The sequence below is a fragment of the Fusarium coffeatum genome (genome assembly GCF_003316985.1).
Source record: "Fusarium coffeatum strain FIESC_28 chromosome Unknown BRIP53273_contig_192, whole genome shotgun sequence".
NCBI classification, from domain to species: Eukaryota; Fungi; Ascomycota; class Sordariomycetes; order Hypocreales; family Nectriaceae; genus Fusarium; species Fusarium coffeatum.
In genome coordinates this window covers 62,648-81,665 of record NW_022157985.1, presented here as the reverse complement: position 1 = coordinate 81,665, position 19,018 = coordinate 62,648, and the positions used below count along the sequence as shown (strand labels likewise).

The following is a 19,018-nucleotide window of genomic DNA, read 5'->3' as shown; positions in this document are numbered from 1 at the left end:
CCTATTACCTATGTTCCCGAAATACCTTCAATCAGCTAGTTTCAATTAGATATCGATTTACTTCAAGTCTACTAGAATTCCTCTTATATCAAAAGTGCATGTATACCCATCTGCTTCATAGTACTACTGCAGTCCCACCTTTCGTTCGGCCTCTCGATCTTATTCGCCCAACAAGCTTTCAGGATATTTCGGATAGTGCCACAGTTCCCTATCATGCCACTTCCTTCAGATACTACAGGATTCAGGAACGCTTCAAAAAAGCCCTGCTGATCCTGGTCGGCTAGACACCCAGCAACGCATAGAGGCCAGCTCAGTTGCCGGGGAGTGACTGTTTGACCAGCCATTTGGATCTCAAGGACCACACGGCTTACAGCTCGCCTTACTCGACTTGAAGCGATAGCATCTGGAGCGTTTGAGCTCAAAGAAGCGAGTTGGGCTAACGTTGCCGTAGCAAATATTCGAGTGACACTGTTCTGATTGGGTTGCTGCTCTGATCCAGAAGGTTTCATTGGTGTCGTATCCATGACGTTCTCTAGACTATCTTCAATTTGTCGTGCTCTGAGGTTGAATTCGCTGTGGCCAAGATCACCGGTAACAAAATTCAACTTCCACTGACTCAAAACTGCCAAGTCCCCAATAGCCTTCATGACCGGGTTGTGACAGCCCATTATATCTCCTAGCTGGAAGGTACAATTAGGTCCTAACCACTGATCGTATGGAAGCTTTGGCTTTTCTTGTGTCGCTACACATGCTAGTAGATCCATCCAAAGCAGAACAGGAATGTGGAACTCGATAGCGGCAATACCTCTGCTCCCAACAAGTTGATCTGGCGACTTCGGAAGTTGAGGCTGGTGATGCATTGTGACTGCGATAGAAGCCATTGCGCATAGATGTGATTGCCAGTCTGCCGTGCTTCCTCGAAGTACCTATTGTCTGTTAGTCAAGGTCCGTCATCTTCATGTCCAAACTCACTTCAAAGCTGATCAGAGCTACACCACAGGTGATGATTTCAACCAGAGTCTCATTCTCAGGCTCAAGCGCAGTAATGTTCATAGACGTCAGAAAGTCATGAAGCTGTCTGACCGCTTTGGTATGAAACTCGAGCTCAAGACGGTCGTTGTTTGCTTCGCCTGTCAAAGAGCGCTGGTGGAACGCAGCGAGACCCAATGAAGCTCGATAAAGAGGCCCGTTCCGGCTCAGCAGCCAAAGAAGCCAGCCACGGGACCATTTTGCTTTATCATAACAGGGGTATTGGTAAGGAAATACATGATCGAGGTAGTGCATCAGAAGACTGGCTTCGTCGTACTGGAGGGGTTCTGTGAATGATTGTCCCGACAGGATCCGACTTTGCAAGGATTGAGGAGTTGATCTTGTCGCCGAGCCTGAATTGACGCTCACTGTCCCGCTGTGTTGTAGACCCTCTGCAGTAGACTTTGCTTGTCTTCGCGTGGTTTGCTTATGACCTCTCAGTTGACGTGCCTGAGCTTTCTTTTGTCGCTTAAAATTCTTCTTCACAGCAAACTTGATGCGCTGCCTCTCTTCTTTCTCATTTTGACCTCCATCCATCCACGATGGCATTGCTCCATATCCATGACAATGAACTTGCCTACTGGTACATTGCAGGCAGGCTGTAATTGCACCGTCACATTTTACGTGTCGAATCTTGCATGTCCAACAACAACCCGGTTTCAGAGCTTCTTGCATGGCTGAGTTGAGATGAATGGGAACTTCGCTTCGTTGGCTTCTATCTTCCGAAGATGGAAGAGTCATGAAATTCGGAATGGCTGATGAATTGATTGTGGGGGAGGGGTAATGGATGACTCTCACCTGTAATTCGACCAAGGCCCATAAAATACCCAGGACGACTTCCATTTGGAGGCTAGCGACTTCGGCAAGTGCGTCTCGGAGACGCTAGGCCCAGAAAGGAATGTCGGAATGCTGATCATTCAACTTCGGAGGGACGAAGCAACTGCTGAGATCCCTATAAGTAAGTCGATTTCTCTCAAACATGTAGTACAAATCTCCTCAACTATCACACTTCAGCTTTTACTTCTTTCTCTACCCAACATGGTTAACCAACCGACAGTGAAACTCCTCGAGGCTAGCATCAGCGACCTCAAACAATTACTGGACAATCGAACCATTACAAGTGTCGAGCTCGTAGCTCTTTACCTCCATCGAGTCGGCAAATATGACTGTAGAGGTCCACGTCTCAACTCGATTTGTCAAATCAACCCGAACGTTTTCGCTGAAGCTCAAGCCTCTGACGATTATCGTGCCTCGGGAAGGCAGCCTCGACCTCTAGAAGGTATTCCATTCACGGTCAAAGACAGCTACAAGGTCAAGGGCATGACGGTAGCTGCTGCTTCACCTGCCTTTGCTGACCTCCAAGCAACGTCTGATGCCGCCATTGTCGAGCTCCTTCGCAACGCTGGAGCTGTAGTTCTTGGCAAGACTAATATGCCGCCTATGGCTGACGGAGGTTGCCAGCGTGGACTGTATGGTCGCTCGGAGAGCCCGTATAACCAAAAGTACATGTGCACTGCTTATGCCTCTGGTTCGTCTTATGGCTGTGGTGTATCTACCGCAGCAAGCTTGGCTGCTTTTGGTTTTGCTGGAGAAGCTGTCACCTCAGGTCGCTCGCCAGCATCGAACAATGCACTGGTGGCATATGCTCCGTCCCGCAGTATGATACCTCCACGGGGGCTATGGCCTTTGTATCCGACTTGCGATCAAGTCGTCCCTCACACAAGGACCATGATGGATCTGTTTCACGTGCTCAACGTTGTTGTCGCTGATGACAAGAAGGCCGAGGACGCTGACTTCTGGCGCTCGCAACCATTTGTGCCACTACCAAAGGTCGGCGAGGTACGACCAGTTGACTATCTCACGCTCGCAAATCCAAATGCACTCCAAGGCCGGCGACTAGCTGTCCCTCGATGCTTCATCGGAGTTGAAGGTGCCAAACCGGACAACGCTTGCTCTCCCGGTGTTAATGCTCTTTGGGAAAGAGCGCGCGCAGACCTTGAAGAACTGGGCGCCACTGTGATCGAGACAGATTTCCCGCTGTTTGAGAATTACACCAGACAAGACTTTCCTGGACAGAGCATGAACATCCCTAACCTATCTCAAGAGTGGGCGGCACTCGAACGCTGTGAAATGATTGCATTGAGTTGGGACGACTTCCTTCGAAGCAATGGCGACAAGGGTATCCCGGACTTCTTGTCTGTCGAACTCGACAAGATTCATCCTCACATTGCTCCGATGGATGATCCATCGCAGCACACCGAATCTCAGAATCAAGTCCGCTACGAAGATATGGTCGCTGCGGTAAAGAACCGTGGAGACAGCCGCCTCGTCGATCTGCCGGGATGTAAGAATGCGCTTCAGGCTCTGGAAGCCATGCGAAAGAAAGACTTGGAAGATTGGATGACTGAGAACAATTACGACGCCCTCGTGTTTCCAACAAATGGCGATATTGCGTTGGCTGATGCGGATGAAACCTACGAGTCGATGATCTCTGCGCTACGTGATGGAGTCAAGTATGCGAATGGTGGTAGGTCACTAAAGCATCTTGGAGTTCCATGTATCACTGTTCCCATGGGAAACCTTGCAAATGAGAAGATGCCTGTCGGCCTCTCCTTCTGCGGCAAGGCATATGACGATTCCACGCTAATGAGCTATGCCTACGCCTATGAAACAGTCTCCAGACGTCGGGAGATTCCACCTCTGGCACCGCTTCTGCCGACAGACGAGATTATGGTTGCTGACACCAAGGCTCTATCTCCTAGTATGGAAAGGCCAGTTCTAAGGATTACGTCGACAAAAGCTGTGGAAGAGGATGGACCTGATTTTGATGTTCGTTTAGTGGAAGTCAAAGGAACGTGCAACTTAGGAGTCTCAACTGGAGATGCAACCAGCTTGGAGATCTTTGCTAATGGTGAAGCAATTTGTCCTGTAAGCTGGGAGGGAAACAACTGGGTATGGACCGCTCGTCTCACTCGGCCGAAGGTCAACGATAGGTACCCGACTCTAGCAAAGGTCCCAAGAGATCAATTTCTCGTGGTGTTGATTGTGAAGGCTGATAATGGGCGTTCTGCTGGTTATTTCATGTTGATTGATTAAATGGCAGAGAGTATGAAGGTCATATGGATATATGCCAGACATTGAAAAACGAGTATTTACTCCATAAGCAATTCATCGCTATTTTGATATGAGGCCCTCCTTTGTCTTCCAGGTAGAAGATAATTCACCCCAAACCTATTGGCAGTTACGCGTGGTAATAACATGACCAGGAGTATCACGGCAAGCTAGGAATGTTGTTAGCATTCTCCAACCAGTGGGAGATGAAACGCTGATACTTACTTCCGGCGAAGATACCACCCTGAGCGTTGGTCCAGTATCGGCAACCGTGACCAGCAGGGACCAAGGCATTTGAGCCATGGTAGGTGCATGCCTCCCAGACATTAACTATCCATCGTGTAAGCTTCAATTCGTATATCAATAATTCTGGGAAAGAACTTACTGGCACCTCCAGACCAGGGCATAATCCCGTAGGGGTTGTTGTTGGCGATCCATTCACCGTTGCCAGCCTGGGCCCAGGCGTGGGTACCAGCAGCGAAGGCAACAGCCGAGAGGACGGTAGAAAATTGCATGTTCGGTATATGAACTATGTGTGTGAAGAAGAATAGTTGGAATTGGACTGAAGCGTATGGAACGATAGTGAGTTGAATAGATAGAAATGGGAAGGGAGAAACTATCGCTTTTATATCTGTTGCTGCCAGCATTTGTATCTTGCGGTGAAGTAGTTATATCTTTTCTTCAACACTTCCTGTAGTCTGGAACTCGAAAGAGGCGTAAGTCATCCAGTCGCATACAAAGGAACGGAAGATACAAACGCCCCCAGGAACTGCTCCACTGATGGGATGGTGATCCTAGTACATCCAAGCTCTGGTATTTTATACCGCAAAGCCTTGCAGCTGCAGGGCTCGGTCTTTGCGATGCAGTATGCAGGACGGAAAATTGCTTTCCTATGCGCAGTTACTCGTTTAGCTAATAGCTTGGCAAATCCTTCGGTTTTGGTAGAGGCTTTTCTAGGCAGCTGCAGGGTTCACCATAAGGATTGCGGCACAGACATTCTTGGCGTCGGATGAGGATGGGGGCTAGAAAGCAAAAATGGAACTTGCATGTGATCCATTACTAGAACGTGAGTGGCTAGGAAGGTCTCACACCCTGATGTCAAAGTCCCTGCAGTAATTAAGCTTAATGGAAATATTCCTATTTGTGGGCTGTGTCACACGACTATTAACCGCGGAGAAGGGATCTTGGCAGTCGGCCGACCTAGTCGAGGCTTCTGTCGGCCTCGTTGTTACCCATCGGGAGTTTGTGGAAAAGCTACCCCCTGACTGTTGCATGGAAGACTTTGACTGATGGTAATCGAGAGTAATGATAAACCGAGTCTCGGAAGATGTAAGAAACTACAAACAGTGATACGGAAATGATATTATTAGTCAAATGGATAAGATTCGTCATAAAAGGTAACTGTTGGATGGTAGTTCGCGTGATCAAAAGTATTATCCTATGAAGTACGTATTGCGGGCATCTTTATCACCAGATGTATCGCTGAGAGACTTCAAATATCTACTGATCTAATCCAGCGGTATTAGGTTTCCACCATGGGTCGCAAATTGCGAACATTGGGATACTAATGCTGGCGCGTAGCGTTGCCGTGTTTAGTAGACAGTCCATGAAGCTTCACCTGGAAAGGAATTTACCATGATGAGGCGTCTGTAAAATTCAGACCCTCCATAAGTCCGAGCAAGCCTCGTAGACCGCCTTAATAGTGCATAGTACTAGAGTTAGAGCAACAACGATAGATCGGGAGTTCAGAGTAAGAATGATTACTATCAGTTGCAAGGTAATACAAATAAGACTAAAGAAAAATGTATTTAAAGAAAATATAAATATCTAAAACGAGTTGATGCTTGAAGCACTCACAAGTCAAGTAAAACTCCCTGAACTACCACCTGCACAGGTTCAATGTCTATTGAAGGTCCTTGGTAAGATCAAAATCAGCACAAAGGTAAGGCTTCTTTGTGTTGAAGGGGTTTTGCTTCAGATCCCTGTTTCCCTGCTCACACTTGGACTTGGGCCAGAGTTTACCAGCCTGGTTGTCCTGACCAGGAAAGTTGCCCGCTAACCAGATGGAGCCCTTGGAAACGTCACTGTAGTTACCCTTCAAGACTGGCATGGCGAAGAAGCAGGGTAGGTCGTAAGGATTCTTGTTCTTGAGAGAACCAATGTCCGTGTTGGGTGTACCGATGTGGCCCTTGTTGTCTTCCCAGCAGCGGACAGTGTTGCGCAGAGTGGCCAGCTTGTCCATGCCCCAATCGTTCCAGGCAAACTCAATATCCTTGTTACCGCCCAAGGTCTGAGTCACCTTCTTGGGGTACCAGGCGAGAACGTCAAGGCAACGCTTTCCGTCTTCATCCCAAGCATTGTTAGGGTTGGTACACTTGGGCTGTGGCAAGTCATCTCGGACAACAACGTAGAGACCTCTCCAAGTCCTTGCCATCTGCCATAGAAGGGCCTTATCCATGTTGGAACGGATGTTGGCAACGAACTCGCCCATGCCCTTGATGTTCACTGACCTCACCCACCCTCCCCATCCAAAGACTCGCACGACGGGGTTCTTGTATTTCTCGTCTCCAACAAGCATGGATTTGGGGATATCGGCCTGTGCAACTTGGTAACCAAAAACGGCAGCAATGAGCTTCTTAATGTTCTTAATACCCTCGTCTCTGGTATTACCGATCAAATACCGAGCCGAGCCCTCAGCATCGATCGGGCCGTCGGGTGAAACGGTACCAGAACCGACAGTAGCACCAAACATGCTCAATAGACCAGCGGTGCCTGCAAAATAACCTGCAACAGGAGCCAACGGGGCGGTAGGTCCGCTAGCGATAGTGAAGGCAGCAGAAAGAATACTGAGGATGTTGAGCTCAGCCGGAGGGCTTCCGCTAATTCTGAGCGCTGTTCGCATCTTCGGTACAGAGGAATCCGAGATGGTACTCATCTGCTGATCAAGCTCGATAGACAGCTGGGTCATCCAGAGGAAATAGTTCTTGAGAGACAAGAACATGTAGAAGAGTCCACCCTTGCCGATGTCGTTGAAGTCCTCTATATGGCACATTACTATTAGCATTGAGGCGGTAAGATTGGAATGCTGGAAGATACATACCACAAGTTCGTTGATAGTCGCAAACAGCTCCTGGCGCGTCGCATGAGAATTCCGACTTATCGATACTCTTGCCTTTCACGTCTTTGAAGAGTAGGTACAAAAGGTCCTTGGCCCACTCAGTGTGGTCGTCCAGTGTGCTGATGTATTTGTCGACCCATTGCTCAGCGCCAGAGTCAAACCAAAGCTTGCCTTTGTCCTCAACGTCGTCGTAGTCGTCGTTACAGTTAGGTAGCTTCTTGTCCATGAGCTCCTTGACAACTTGTTTCTTCGTTAGAGGAGGAATGTTGATGTCAGGGAGATCCGAACCTTCGTCTCCGGTATTACCACTACCACCGCCACTGTTATGTCATATATCAGTATTCGAATCATTCAAGTGTTGGCAAGGGGTCACCTACGATGAGCTGCCGCTAGCTTGGAAGTCAATACTCCAAATCATGGTGCCTCCAAAGCAGAAACTATCGGCCCAGGCCTTCTTGGCGGCAAAGGTCTCTTCATCTGTGGTCATTGTTAGTAACAAGCAGATGTAGAACCAGACGAGGGATAGCTTACCGTCATATCCAATCCATTGATCATCCCAGGCGATCTGCTTCATCATGGAGTCCTTTAGGTATGTTGACTCGACGCCGTCCTTGATAAGGTTCTTGATCTCACCCAAAGACATGACACCGTCAGCGTCGGTGCATTTTCCCTTCTTGCTAGGTCCAGCAAAGGAACATCCAAGGCTCTTGCAGTTCTTGTCGGCGACAGTGTAACCACGGCCGTACATGGCAAGACCGAAGTTGATCTTCTTGGGATCGAGGCCGGCAAACCAGAGAGGAATGGTGTTGTTGTGGATTTCGCGAATGTCGGCTTGTCCACGAATGATCTTGCCCAAAGTTAAGACATCCGAGTCCCAGGATCCGTGGAGATCTAACATGGGTGTTAGTTAAAGTGCAACAGAGTAGAAGAAGATTGGAACTTACCATAAGCCATGAATCCAAAGAAATCAACATAAGGCTCCATTGCCTTGGCGTCGAACCAACGGAGATACCAGTAATCAGGCGCTAAAGTCAAACTGATACCATACTTGGAACCGTAGGCAGCGCGCATCTCCTTGAGCAGCATGGAGAGGTTGCGAGTATCAGCAAGCTTGCGACCACCACGCTTAGGCTCACCAGGGTACTCCCAATCGAGATCAACACCAGTGAAGCCATACTCATCCATATAATCACGAACAGACGCAATGAAGGCAGCTCGATTAGCCTTGGTGGACACCATATCACTCCACGTGGTATGGGTAGGAGTCTTCTCGTTGCTCATATCGTAGCCGCCGATAGCGATCCATGTCTTAAGCTTGCCGCCCTTGGACAGGTCGGTGAATTCGCGCATCTGCTTAACATCATCGTTATGAGCAGGAACGAGCTTAAAAGAGACAGGGTCGATAAAGGCGAAGGAGTAAAACAAATGGGTGAAGCCTGTCGTATCGAGCTGCTTGGGCGTTTTGGTGTCGCATTTACGAGCGCGGACGTTCCACGATTGATAGTATCCGATTGTTCGTCCGCTTGTGCTGCCACCTCCCTTGGCGCATGAGGGGGAGGAGACGATGTTGCAGCCTCCGTAACCGGCTTGGCAAGGCAGAGTCTTGTGTAGGGGATCGGCGTTGTCACAGAAGGCACTAGTGGTCTAAGGATAGATTTGGTTAGCTTACAATGATAGACAGGGTAACGAAAGAGACTTACACCACACCAACCGGTGGCAGAGCAGCAGAGATTCATACCGCAAGGCATCTCACCCTCTTCACTGTACTCTCCACACATAGCTTTGGCATCACAGTTAGATGTGCAGCCATCGCCACAGAAATCAGGACCATAACCGCAGATGCCCTTGGGACCACAGCAACTTTCGTCAGGGCATTTACGGCCCTTGCAGTACAGAGGACCGTCGTCACGCTTGTCCAGAGAACGACGTGACAGACCAGATTTGTTGGGGGTGACGCCAGCAGAGGACTCAGTAGCATTCTGAGCATCCTTGTAGTATTGGTCGAGGCTAACACCGGAATCGACGGAGAGCTCAAGATCTTCAGTGGGGTTCGGGGGGGCCTCGGCAGGGTTCTGGTGACCAGGGCTCATGACAATCTTCTTGGTCCATTCGGGAGCCTTGGCTATTGATTAGGAGTCAGTATGATTTTGACGTAGTCGGAAGAAAAAGCCTTACTGATGACAGAACGTCGATTGATGCGGCCATGAGGGTGATGGTGCGTATCGGCGTTGCTCAAGGTAACAAAACATAAGAAACAAAGAGCAACCGCCCAAAAGGCGAAGCTCGAAAGTGGTGACACCATAGTTATCACCTAGGTTGAGGTAAACAAGTAACTATCGCTGTGTTTGTCTAAGTAATTGGTTCTATAGGTGAGCACAATGGACTATATACACTTAGAACTTCGCCCCCAAGAGAGTGTCCATCTCTGTATCCGCATCCTTGCAAAATGCAATTTACAATACCCATGTTATCAATAGCGCAGTCACTATACTGCGTGACAGTGCACTTTGACGATATGTATGAGGGAAATTTTGAAATCAAATTAGGTGTCCTCGCATAGCCTGCCTCGGCAACGGATTCCCATCATGATCCCATCTTGTGGCTCCTGAGGTCTAGACTAGGCACACTCACATTTCTATCTCCCATCGAAGGATCGAGTGCATAGCCCGACCTGACCCTGACCCTGTCTCGGCCGAACCCTGTATAGAAAAGTTCCGGGTGTCAACCGATTCCAGCCAAGCGTAGGATCAGCTTGCAGTAGTCTCGGCAGGATCGGACCTTAGCCAATAAGAATCGAGAGAATTGGCTGATTAAACTCCCGAGCAGAAACATGTGCCTAAAAATGCCGGTCGTCTGGGCTGTACATTCTTTTTACCCGACACGGAGGATGAGGCTCGTCCGACGGGCCGCTCCCATGCAAGGGACGGTTCTTGACATTTTGAAAAGGGTTTAGGGTACAAGGACAAGATGAAAATTTCAAGCGAGTATTCGGATCCAACGGAATGCGTCCATCAATCATTAAACGGTCACAAACAGTTGGCAAATACCCTAGAGGCTTTGATTGAATGTCCAAGAGAAAGTTGAAGAGCTTCAGTGTATATGTGTTATTAAAAATGTTTAGTTAAATACTAGGTAGGGGATATCGCGGGATGTGGTAATCCCATCGGAACAGCATATATCATCATCATGGTGATCACATATCAAACCTTCCTAAATAAAGTATATATTCAACTAATGATAAGGTGTACCTGAACAAAACATCTGGACTTTTACCTGGTAAGTACGTAGTCCGCCTGATTCGGGGTGTTGTTGGTTTCACGAGATCAGATGAAGATAATTAACCTTAACCTAAGCCTTAGTCTATCCGCCCCCAAACGGCGGCCGACTGTATGGGTCCAGACTACTAGCTCATGTAACGGTATAGATGAGATGTTCGGCAGATCGGGCGGTGCTGCGCTAATTAATGTTCGAGACTGGGCCACTTGAACTTGAATTCAGGCTGTGCTCCATGAAATACCCAGAGCAAGTACGATCCATAGGGTACAATGCGATACAATCGTTGTGGAAAAAGTTTTCTTTGGCGGACCCTGTGTGACATGGGTCAGGGGTTGCGGCTCAATTGAGACAATCCTCCCGATCGTCTTCGCCGAGAAAAGTGGCGCCTAAGAAATTGCCCGATTCTGAACTGCACTCGCTGAACGAATACTCGTATATGAGTACCCTTATATGAGTTTCCAATATCATGAATCGTCAGAATTGCCAGATCAACCAACCTCATCAAATCTATTTCACACACCATGAAGGTTGCTGCTCTGTTCTGGCTTCTGCCAGCTTTCGTTGCTGCTCAGTCCCCTACCCAGACTTTGTCTCCATGGCAGACCGGTATGGTTACTGAAGATGGTACCTGTGGAGGAGATACCGGTTTCGTCTGCAGCCCTCTCTGGGGTGCTTGTTGCTCCAAGGACGGTCAATGTGGAAGATCCAGCAAGTTCTGCGGCGAAGGATGGTACGTTCTTGATCTGCTTACCATTATTTCAGACAAAACTAACAATCGACGTAGTCAGAGCAAGGCCGGAAACTGTAATGCTGCTGCTCCACCGCCTGAAGTTCCTCTAGGTCCTGGAAGTGTCTCTCCCGACGGTTCTTGTGGCGGCACAAACAAATTCGTTTGTGGTGGCAGCGCCTTTGGTGACTGTTGTTCTACCCAGGGCTGGTGTGGTAACTCTACCGCCCACTGCGGTAACAACTGCACTCCCGACTTCGGCACATGTGGCCCCCCTAGCAATATCACCTTTGACGGTGAGTGTGGTGCCAACGGCAAGATCTGTCTCGACTCCGGCTACGGTAACTGCTGCTCCATGGGCGGCTGGTGTGGAAGCGATGCCGAGCATTGCGGTGCTGGTTGTCAGAAGGGTTTCGGCAACTGTACCTTGACTAATGCCGGAGATATATCCACTGATGGTTTCTGTGGCAAGAATGGAAAGACCTGCAAAGGCAGTACATTCGGTGACTGCTGCTCCAGGGAAGGTTACTGTGGCAAGGATACCCACTGTGATGCTGGATGCCAGACCAAGTTTGGTTCGTGCAATGCTGAGACAGACATTTCTACCGATGGCTTTTGTGGCAAGAACGGAAAGACTTGCAAAGGAAGCACTTTCGGTGATTGTTGCTCCAAGGAAGGGTACTGCGGAAAAGACGGTCATTGTGGTGCAGGTTGCCAAACTGCTTTTGGCACCTGCAAGGCAGACTCTGGCACTGTCTCAACTGACGGTCGTTGCGGAGGCTTCAATGGCAAGACCTGCAAGGGCAGTACATTTGGAGACTGTTGCTCCGCTGGTGACTGGTGTGGCAAGGACACCCACTGTGATGCAGGCTGTCAGTCCAAGTTCGGTACCTGCAACGCCGAGGCCAGCAACATTTCTACCGATGGCTTCTGCGGTAAGAACGGCAAGACCTGCAAGGGAAGCACCTACGGTGACTGCTGTTCTGCTGAGGGCTACTGTGGTAAGGCAGGTCATTGCAAGGCTGGCTGTCAGTCTAAGTTTGGTACTTGCGATGAAGCTTCTAGTAACGTCTCGACCGATGGAAGCTGTGGCAAGAATGGTAAGACCTGTAAGGGCAGTGTCTTTGGCGATTGTTGCTCCGAGTATGGCTACTGTGGGAAGGGCGACACCTTCTGCCGCAATGGTTGCCAGAAGGCTTTTGGTCTCTGCACTGGCATCTCTTCTGACTCTGAGTGCGGTACCAGGAACGGCAAGACTTGTGCTGGCTCTGGCCTCGGAAACTGCTGCTCGTCGAATGGCTTCTGTGGAAGCAGCGCTTCTCACTGTGGTCAAGGCTGCCAAAAAGGCGCTTCTAGTGCTTGTTTGACTAAGAATATTCCTACGTTGGACAGCACTTGCGGTAGCAAAGTTGGTCTGACTTGTGCTGGTGGTCCATTCAACGGACAGTGCTGTGGCTCTACTGGTTTCTGTGGTACGACTGGCACTCATTGTGGTTCAGGGTGCCAAAAGGGCTTCGGTCGTTGCAATTAGTCGCAATCTAGTGTTAGTTTTTTAGTCTGTACATACTCTTTATTTTCTGGCCGTGCCTCTAGAATCGGCTGATTCCAGTTGCTCATATTTTGTATACACTACTTTGACTCTGATTACATACTTCGCACTCTCGTCGGTAAATTAAACATAGTCTTAAACGTGGCTTATCCGCGAAGGGGGCACTTTTCTTACTACTCAAAATTTGTACAGAACACATCTAATACACAATTCAGACTTAACGTTGCCACTGCTTCCCAACTACTGTACTGACGCTGGTTCGTCAACACGTGGCCGACTTTATGATCGCAATATCGCTTTTACTCGTATGATGCCAAGGCAAAACTGTTACTGCCCCCGCGGAAAACATTAATCATCCTTGCTTGGTTCGGGTTTCCGACGGAAGGCTGTGCAACGTTGCTTCTTCGTATCCATTCCGAAGTTGAGAGTCTAGGAAAACGTTAGGCGATCAGGTGTAGTTACTTCGAAGGATTCAGCCAAGCTTCTAGGCTCTCAATTCCATGTTCAAAAGACTAACGGCTTGTAGTAGGTTGCAGTCTTTAAATCCTCCCGAGGCTGAGCTAGTGAATTGAAACGGCAATGCATATGGCAAGCAAGGTACAGATACTCCGGGCCAATTAAAAAGAACGTGTCATTGAAGGATAAATGCATCCGTACTGTGGCGCGGGCAGAGTGCAGGGGTGCTCGATCGGGAAAATCAACATCCTCGCATCTCCTGTCTATCCACTTAGTATGCTTGGCATGATGGATCTAAGCTACCTTGAACGAATCTCGGATCACGGTTTATTCTGGGGACCCGTAGTCGCACTGTCAATGGCGCGCCCCCTGAGAACATCGTCAGATGCGCATAAGGCTTATGATCAGGACATCAGTTTATAGGCTTGTTGTGTTGTACGGTCAATGGAAGGGGAAGAAAGGGCGAGGAATGTTTCTGAAAAGTGATGAGGTACTTGTCGGATGTTCATCTTCCTATTTGAATTGGACGTCGACAACCCTTTGATTAGATCTTGGTCAAGAAAATGATATCATCGATTGCAATACTGAAGTTGCAGTGACGGCCTGAGTCGAAAGTGATCTAGGCAGGTAATCGTGTGGAACAGATACAATGGCAATCCCCATCCACATACTTAAGAGTCAAACTAAAAGGTGAAGGTAGCATCGTGAAATAAACATTCAATCCGCCTATCCTAAGATCGAATCAGTAAACATAGGCAATACATCTTCTGTACAGTCCTTTCACCAACTGAATGCGTCAACCTCCAGCTCAAAGACAACACCACTAGTCTTTCCCAAACTAACAACAGCTGCACGAACACTGTCGCAAAGCCCAGCAGGACCACACACAACTACACCAACCTTCTTCCAGCCCACCTCCACTTCTTCCTCTAGTAACACCTTCACGTTGAGCCTTTCTCCAACCAAGACTGTTTTATCATCTATGCCGCTCAATGAAGTCTCAAGGTCTTTCAAAAGAGCTTGAGATGACTCTTTTAAACTCCAGGCTAGCCTGACATTCACGTGGGCCTGAGCCCAGGAAAGAAGACCAGTGATGCCGATTCCGCCGCCAACGAGTAGTACACGATCGCATTTGAGTACGTCTCGACTAGGGCCGCCGTATGGACCCTCTAACAGAACGGGAAGGCCGGTCCGTTTGGTGAGAAGACTTGTGGTACCATGGTGTTTCTTAATGTATATGGAAATGCTGTCAGTTCCTGTCGCTTTCTGGGATACGGTAATTTGAGGCGCAGTCCGGTGGAGTTCCAGGTCTTTATCACGCGACAGGTCTTGTGTTGATGGAGTGCACTTCTGTAGTAGAGCACTGTTGTTGACGGAGAATGGATGATTCTGCCAGGCGCGCAGTGGTTGAAGCGTGGGGAAGTAAACATAAGCATGATATCCCGGTGCACTCAACCATCTCACGCCCGATATATCAAGGCGCACGATCTCGTTGGACAGCTCAACGACAGTCGCTCGTCGAATTCCATTCTTCGCCACACGCAGGCCTCGGAAGAGACGGTCAAAGAACCATACTGCACAAACCATGTAGATCCATAGCTCGTAGATGCCAGAGTATGGCTTCCAGTAGTAAATATGGTACCAGCACCCAACTATGACAAAAACAGTAAGAAGGATATGGAGGACGAGAAAAACTTCGTATGAGGCGCGTCGGAACCAGAGGACACTCTGGAATAGAAGTAGTAGTAAGCATAGCGTTCCAATAATACCCCAGATCCAATATGGCTTGTGAACGTCTGTGTAGTATGTCCCGAGGCTGACATAAGCGGCAAGAAGAGTGATGGAATGGATGATTGCGTGGATCGCACAAAGGCGAGCGACCCATCGATGAAGAACAAGGAAGGTGGAAAAGTGCCAGTTGGTAATCCAGAGCAGGATATTGTTGCGTGACGAGAAGAGGACTGTTAGCGGTAGTAACGCAAAGGATATATGACCTGTCCGATAACCGACATAGGCCAATATTTCAGCAGACTTGGTAAAGCCCCAAGGATGAGGATGAGAGAAGGTCTTGTACGAAACTGCACCGAGGATAATGTTCAGTATAACGAACATGGCTATCCAAAGGCCAGAGCCCATGGTTGGTGCATTGCCGAGAAGATAAGGTAGAGGACGAATGTTGTAGTCGCCGATTGTCGAGGGGTAGATTAGATATGGCCTAATTCTTGCTATGGTGGTGGTCATGAAGGGTAGGTGTGTAATGGCTGAAAGAAACACGGGTGTTGCAACACCTACGGCAATCAAAACAATGCTATAGTTCCGTCAGCCAGATAAGATAGCAAAGGAAATGGCAAATCTTACACAAAGGTTGATTGGACTGTTTCTTCCCAGTCGAAATGGACATTGAAGTCATACTGATACTGATAGCTCTCGTCCGAAATTAGAGCCGTATAGTTTAACGTCTCCCCAGCGACATATGTCCTCTCCGGTCGTTTGATGTTAACCAACGCAGCACCATAAGTCCACTTTGCATCGACAGTCTTATCACCCGTAGTTTGATCGGCCCAGTAGGCTTCTAGATTTGAAGCTGGGATCTCTGCACAGCGAGTTCTTAAACAGTGGGCAAGTGTGAGCAGAAAGGCGTCATTGTCCGCGATGCAAGGGGCCATCGGTGAGCCACCATGTGAGTGTCCGCCCATGTCCATGTTACTGTGGTCCATTGATGGACATTCGAGCGGTGCATTGCTGATGACGGCTCGACAAGCGTAAGCGCAGGGAGGGTCGTACCATGATTGGCCATAGCCTATAAGGCCGGTTTTGGAGCCAGTTACTGTGCTTGCCAGGAGGGTCAACAGAGCTGCGATAGATACTTTCATCTTGGCACGTGAAAGCAGGAAGGCGTCTAGCGACTGTTGGAAGTAAAGACAGTGCCTGTGAGTGGGGTTATATAGGGCTGAATTTGAGCTGGGCTAAAGATTGACAGGACCCGCGAGGGGATGCGTCGGATAATGCCAATTCAATAGCTCAAATATCCAGACCAATAACAACTCTGGTATTACTGTAGGTCAAGAGGATTTGTGCGCAAACTGGCTCATTCAATCAGCCTATTTCCACCGCGGTGGTATCAGGTTCACAGGGTTACATTATAAGACATCCATCTAAACTCGCGCAAACTTGCTCATGGGACGCCACAAAGAACTGTACTCGCTAATTGGAATCCTTTCACACTATCTTCATGCCTTTAAACGGAGCAGATCCAATAATAAAATAATTACTTAAGCTTGGTAACTCTGGTAGCGTGCTCCTCGTTGATGGTCCTATAGTCTTCAGGTCCATACGGTTCAGTCATCTCCTTGAACCACCCTCGTTTACGGTGCACTGCCAAGCCCAAATCCGCCATCATCATATCCATAAAAGGCACCGCTTCAAAAATGAAGTCTGGTACCCTGGCACCTGCATCATTTGGATACCGCCATTTGCCAAAGCGATTGTGTAAAACTGTCTGCCGGTGGACCTCGTTCAATGTCATGCCCTTGCTCCCTGCAGCCACAGCTGAACTCGGATCCCGGGCTAGCGTGCCATCAAAGAAAGCGCTGATCCAAAGACCCTGAATATGCGCACAGGTCCCGTTGCTGAAGTTGGTTGAGTATCCTGTAAAGGCAAGGTCTTTGGTCTGGAGGAATTCGGTGGTGGCGGGGACCATGAAATGGTACAGCATCATGGGTGTATGCGAGAGAATGGGTGCATCTGAGGCAGCCATTTTAAAAGCCTTGGTTTCGCTCAGGTGCTTGTAGTTGGGGTTGAACTTCATTGGCGTCTTGAGACTTGGGAACCGCTCCTCAATCTCTTGATCGGCCCTTTCAAGAAGAGCAGTGCAACTTCCAAGCCCTTCGTCTGGAAGGTTTTCTTTGTCGTTGCTGTTCGGTACATAAGGGAGACCAATTTTGCGGTCGATGCCCTCAGGGAGGAATTTGAGAGGCGAGAATGGCTTCCAACCAGTAACAGCGACAAAAGCGTCAGACTCAAGACTAGTTCCCTCCGCATTGTCCAGGTGAATCCTACCCTCACTGATATGCGACAGGTCGTTCTCGTAGATTTTCACAGTGCCGTTGCGTACAAGCTCGTGAAAGTCAGTTGGATAGTTCAAGATACCAAAGGCTGTGCCGGTATGCATGGCTGATGAAGTAGGCTTGAGCTTCTTGAGCTCGGGATGTGTATCAAATTGCATCAGGTCGATTACATCGGCAGCTAGAATTTTCCAAAAGGCGGAGGTGATGGCGCGACCGATGGTTGTGCGATGCCAGAAGTAGTTGATGCCGTGGTAGCCACTATCCTGGCCCCAGATACATGGGGCAAACCAGTGAAGCCAACGAATATCTGTAGAGGGAACTATGTTAGCTGCAAGACTCAGAAGTACCTAGATATCATGTTTGTCTAAACTTACTAACGAGCTTCTCAATCCATACTTTGAAAGGCGTGACAAAGGAGGGCGACATCCAAACTGGACCGTGGCCGGTTGCTGAATACAAGCAGCATCATCAGTTCAAACCCTTCAAGTCATATGTCAGTCTTTGACGTTGGAGCTACTCACGTCTTATGATCCAGTCGACTTTGACACCATGAGTGGCGTACGCATAGACGGCGTCCCAAGCAGACTTGGTCCCTCCAAACACGGTCACTCGCTTGGCAGTATTGACAGTATCTCTATACTTTCGGAAGTCTCTGCTATGAAATAGCGGCCTGTAAAATTGTTCCTGGCCACGGATGTGAGGCATCAAAGGCTCTGAATCCTGGCCCGTTGCAACAATTAATCTCTTAGCCATAACCTGGGTAGACGACTCCAGTCCTTCGCTTTGGATCTTAAGTAGCCAGCCTCCTTCAATCTGATGCTCAGCCGAAAGAACTTTGGTACCCAGTCTCAAGCACCGGTCAATGCCAAATTCGCGTGCGTAAGACTCAAGATAATTATGCATGACCTCCCCCGGAATATAATTTTGCGGTTCAACGCCAAAGCGCTCAGTAGTCATGGGAAAGTCTGGATACTCGTAGGTTCCCAACAGGTTGTTGGACCTGAGACATGGATAAAGTCGCTCATTAGACCAGACGCCGCCTACCGAAGCGTTTGCGTCGAGGATAGCGAGGGAATGGTCTGGGTGCGTGACGTGATACTGTTTCGCGGCGCCGAGGCCGTAGTAGCCTTTGGTCATGATATATTAGTTACATGAAGGCGCGACGATGGGTGAGACTTACCGGCTCCGATGACGACCAGATCGAGCTCTTCCATTGTTTGTAGCAGTGTTACGCGTATGGTGTCTGTCTGCGCCACGTCTTGTAATCTCAGTAGAAGGAGGAACAGGCGGGAACAAGGAATTGGAAAAAGTGCGAGACATTAGGAATTGATGATTTGTCTGTGTGACAGCCCTCTGGGGCTGAGCGTGCTGGACCCTTGTTTAAAATACGCAGTGAGATTTTCGTGACGAGATATTGTAAGCACGATCCGAGACCCTCCAACCCCGCACGAGATTATGCGAACGTCTATTGATAAGATACCATTCATCCTTCTGATCCTCCTTAACCTAAGGCTGCTACATGTCTTTGTATACGCTTGGTGTCTCGTTTCACATCAAATGGATATCTGGTTATAGGTGCAGAAAGGCTAGATCCCATCTTGGTTTAGCCGTGCCTGCTCCAGCGACAGATTTCGCAGCTCGGCTTGTAGGACAGGGAGCGCACACAGGCTTGTGATTGATTGGTG

General features: G+C 48.8%; 6 protein-coding genes across 6 annotated transcripts; 2 read left to right on the top strand and 4 right to left on the bottom strand.

The window, feature by feature from the left end:
* Positions 1-83: 83 nt before the first annotated feature.
* Positions 84-1,578, bottom strand: FIESC28_08256 (uncharacterized protein; the record flags this gene model as incomplete). The annotated part of the gene is made up of 2 exons (XM_031162394.1): positions 84-926; positions 973-1,578. The coding sequence occupies 2 exons, from the start codon at positions 1,576-1,578 to the stop codon at positions 84-86; spliced, it is 1,449 nt and encodes a 482-aa protein (XP_031013549.1).
* Positions 1,579-2,067: 489 nt separating this feature from the next.
* On the top strand, positions 2,068-4,125 carry FIESC28_08255 (uncharacterized protein; the record flags this gene model as incomplete). Its single annotated transcript, XM_031162393.1, has 1 exon — positions 2,068-4,125. One exon carries the CDS (start codon positions 2,068-2,070, stop codon positions 4,123-4,125), a length of 2,058 nt encoding a protein of 685 aa, XP_031013548.1.
* A 135-nt stretch (positions 4,126-4,260) lies between these two features.
* FIESC28_08254 (uncharacterized protein) lies at positions 4,261-4,655 on the bottom strand (the record flags this gene model as incomplete). Its single annotated transcript, XM_031162392.1, has 3 exons — positions 4,261-4,310; positions 4,366-4,470; positions 4,526-4,655. The coding sequence occupies 3 exons, from the start codon at positions 4,653-4,655 to the stop codon at positions 4,261-4,263; spliced, it is 285 nt and encodes a 94-aa protein (XP_031013547.1).
* A 1,388-nt stretch (positions 4,656-6,043) lies between these two features.
* On the bottom strand, positions 6,044-9,560 carry FIESC28_08253 (uncharacterized protein; the record flags this gene model as incomplete). Its single annotated transcript, XM_031162391.1, has 7 exons — positions 6,044-7,179; positions 7,241-7,578; positions 7,636-7,735; positions 7,790-8,149; positions 8,203-8,902; positions 8,959-9,380; positions 9,434-9,560. The coding sequence occupies 7 exons, from the start codon at positions 9,558-9,560 to the stop codon at positions 6,044-6,046; spliced, it is 3,183 nt and encodes a 1,060-aa protein (XP_031013546.1).
* Positions 9,561-11,055: 1,495 nt separating this feature from the next.
* On the top strand, positions 11,056-12,792 carry FIESC28_08252 (uncharacterized protein; the record flags this gene model as incomplete). Its single annotated transcript, XM_031162390.1, has 2 exons — positions 11,056-11,264; positions 11,319-12,792. 2 exons carry the CDS (start codon positions 11,056-11,058, stop codon positions 12,790-12,792), a joined length of 1,683 nt encoding a protein of 560 aa, XP_031013545.1.
* A 1,254-nt stretch (positions 12,793-14,046) lies between these two features.
* Positions 14,047-18,547, bottom strand: FIESC28_08251 (uncharacterized protein; the record flags this gene model as incomplete). The annotated part of the gene is made up of 6 exons (XM_031162389.1): positions 14,047-15,574; positions 15,625-16,194; positions 16,539-17,661; positions 17,708-17,782; positions 17,855-18,460; positions 18,514-18,547. 6 exons carry the CDS (start codon positions 18,545-18,547, stop codon positions 14,047-14,049), a joined length of 3,936 nt encoding a protein of 1,311 aa, XP_031013544.1.
* Between the last annotated feature and the right edge of the window lie 471 nt (positions 18,548-19,018).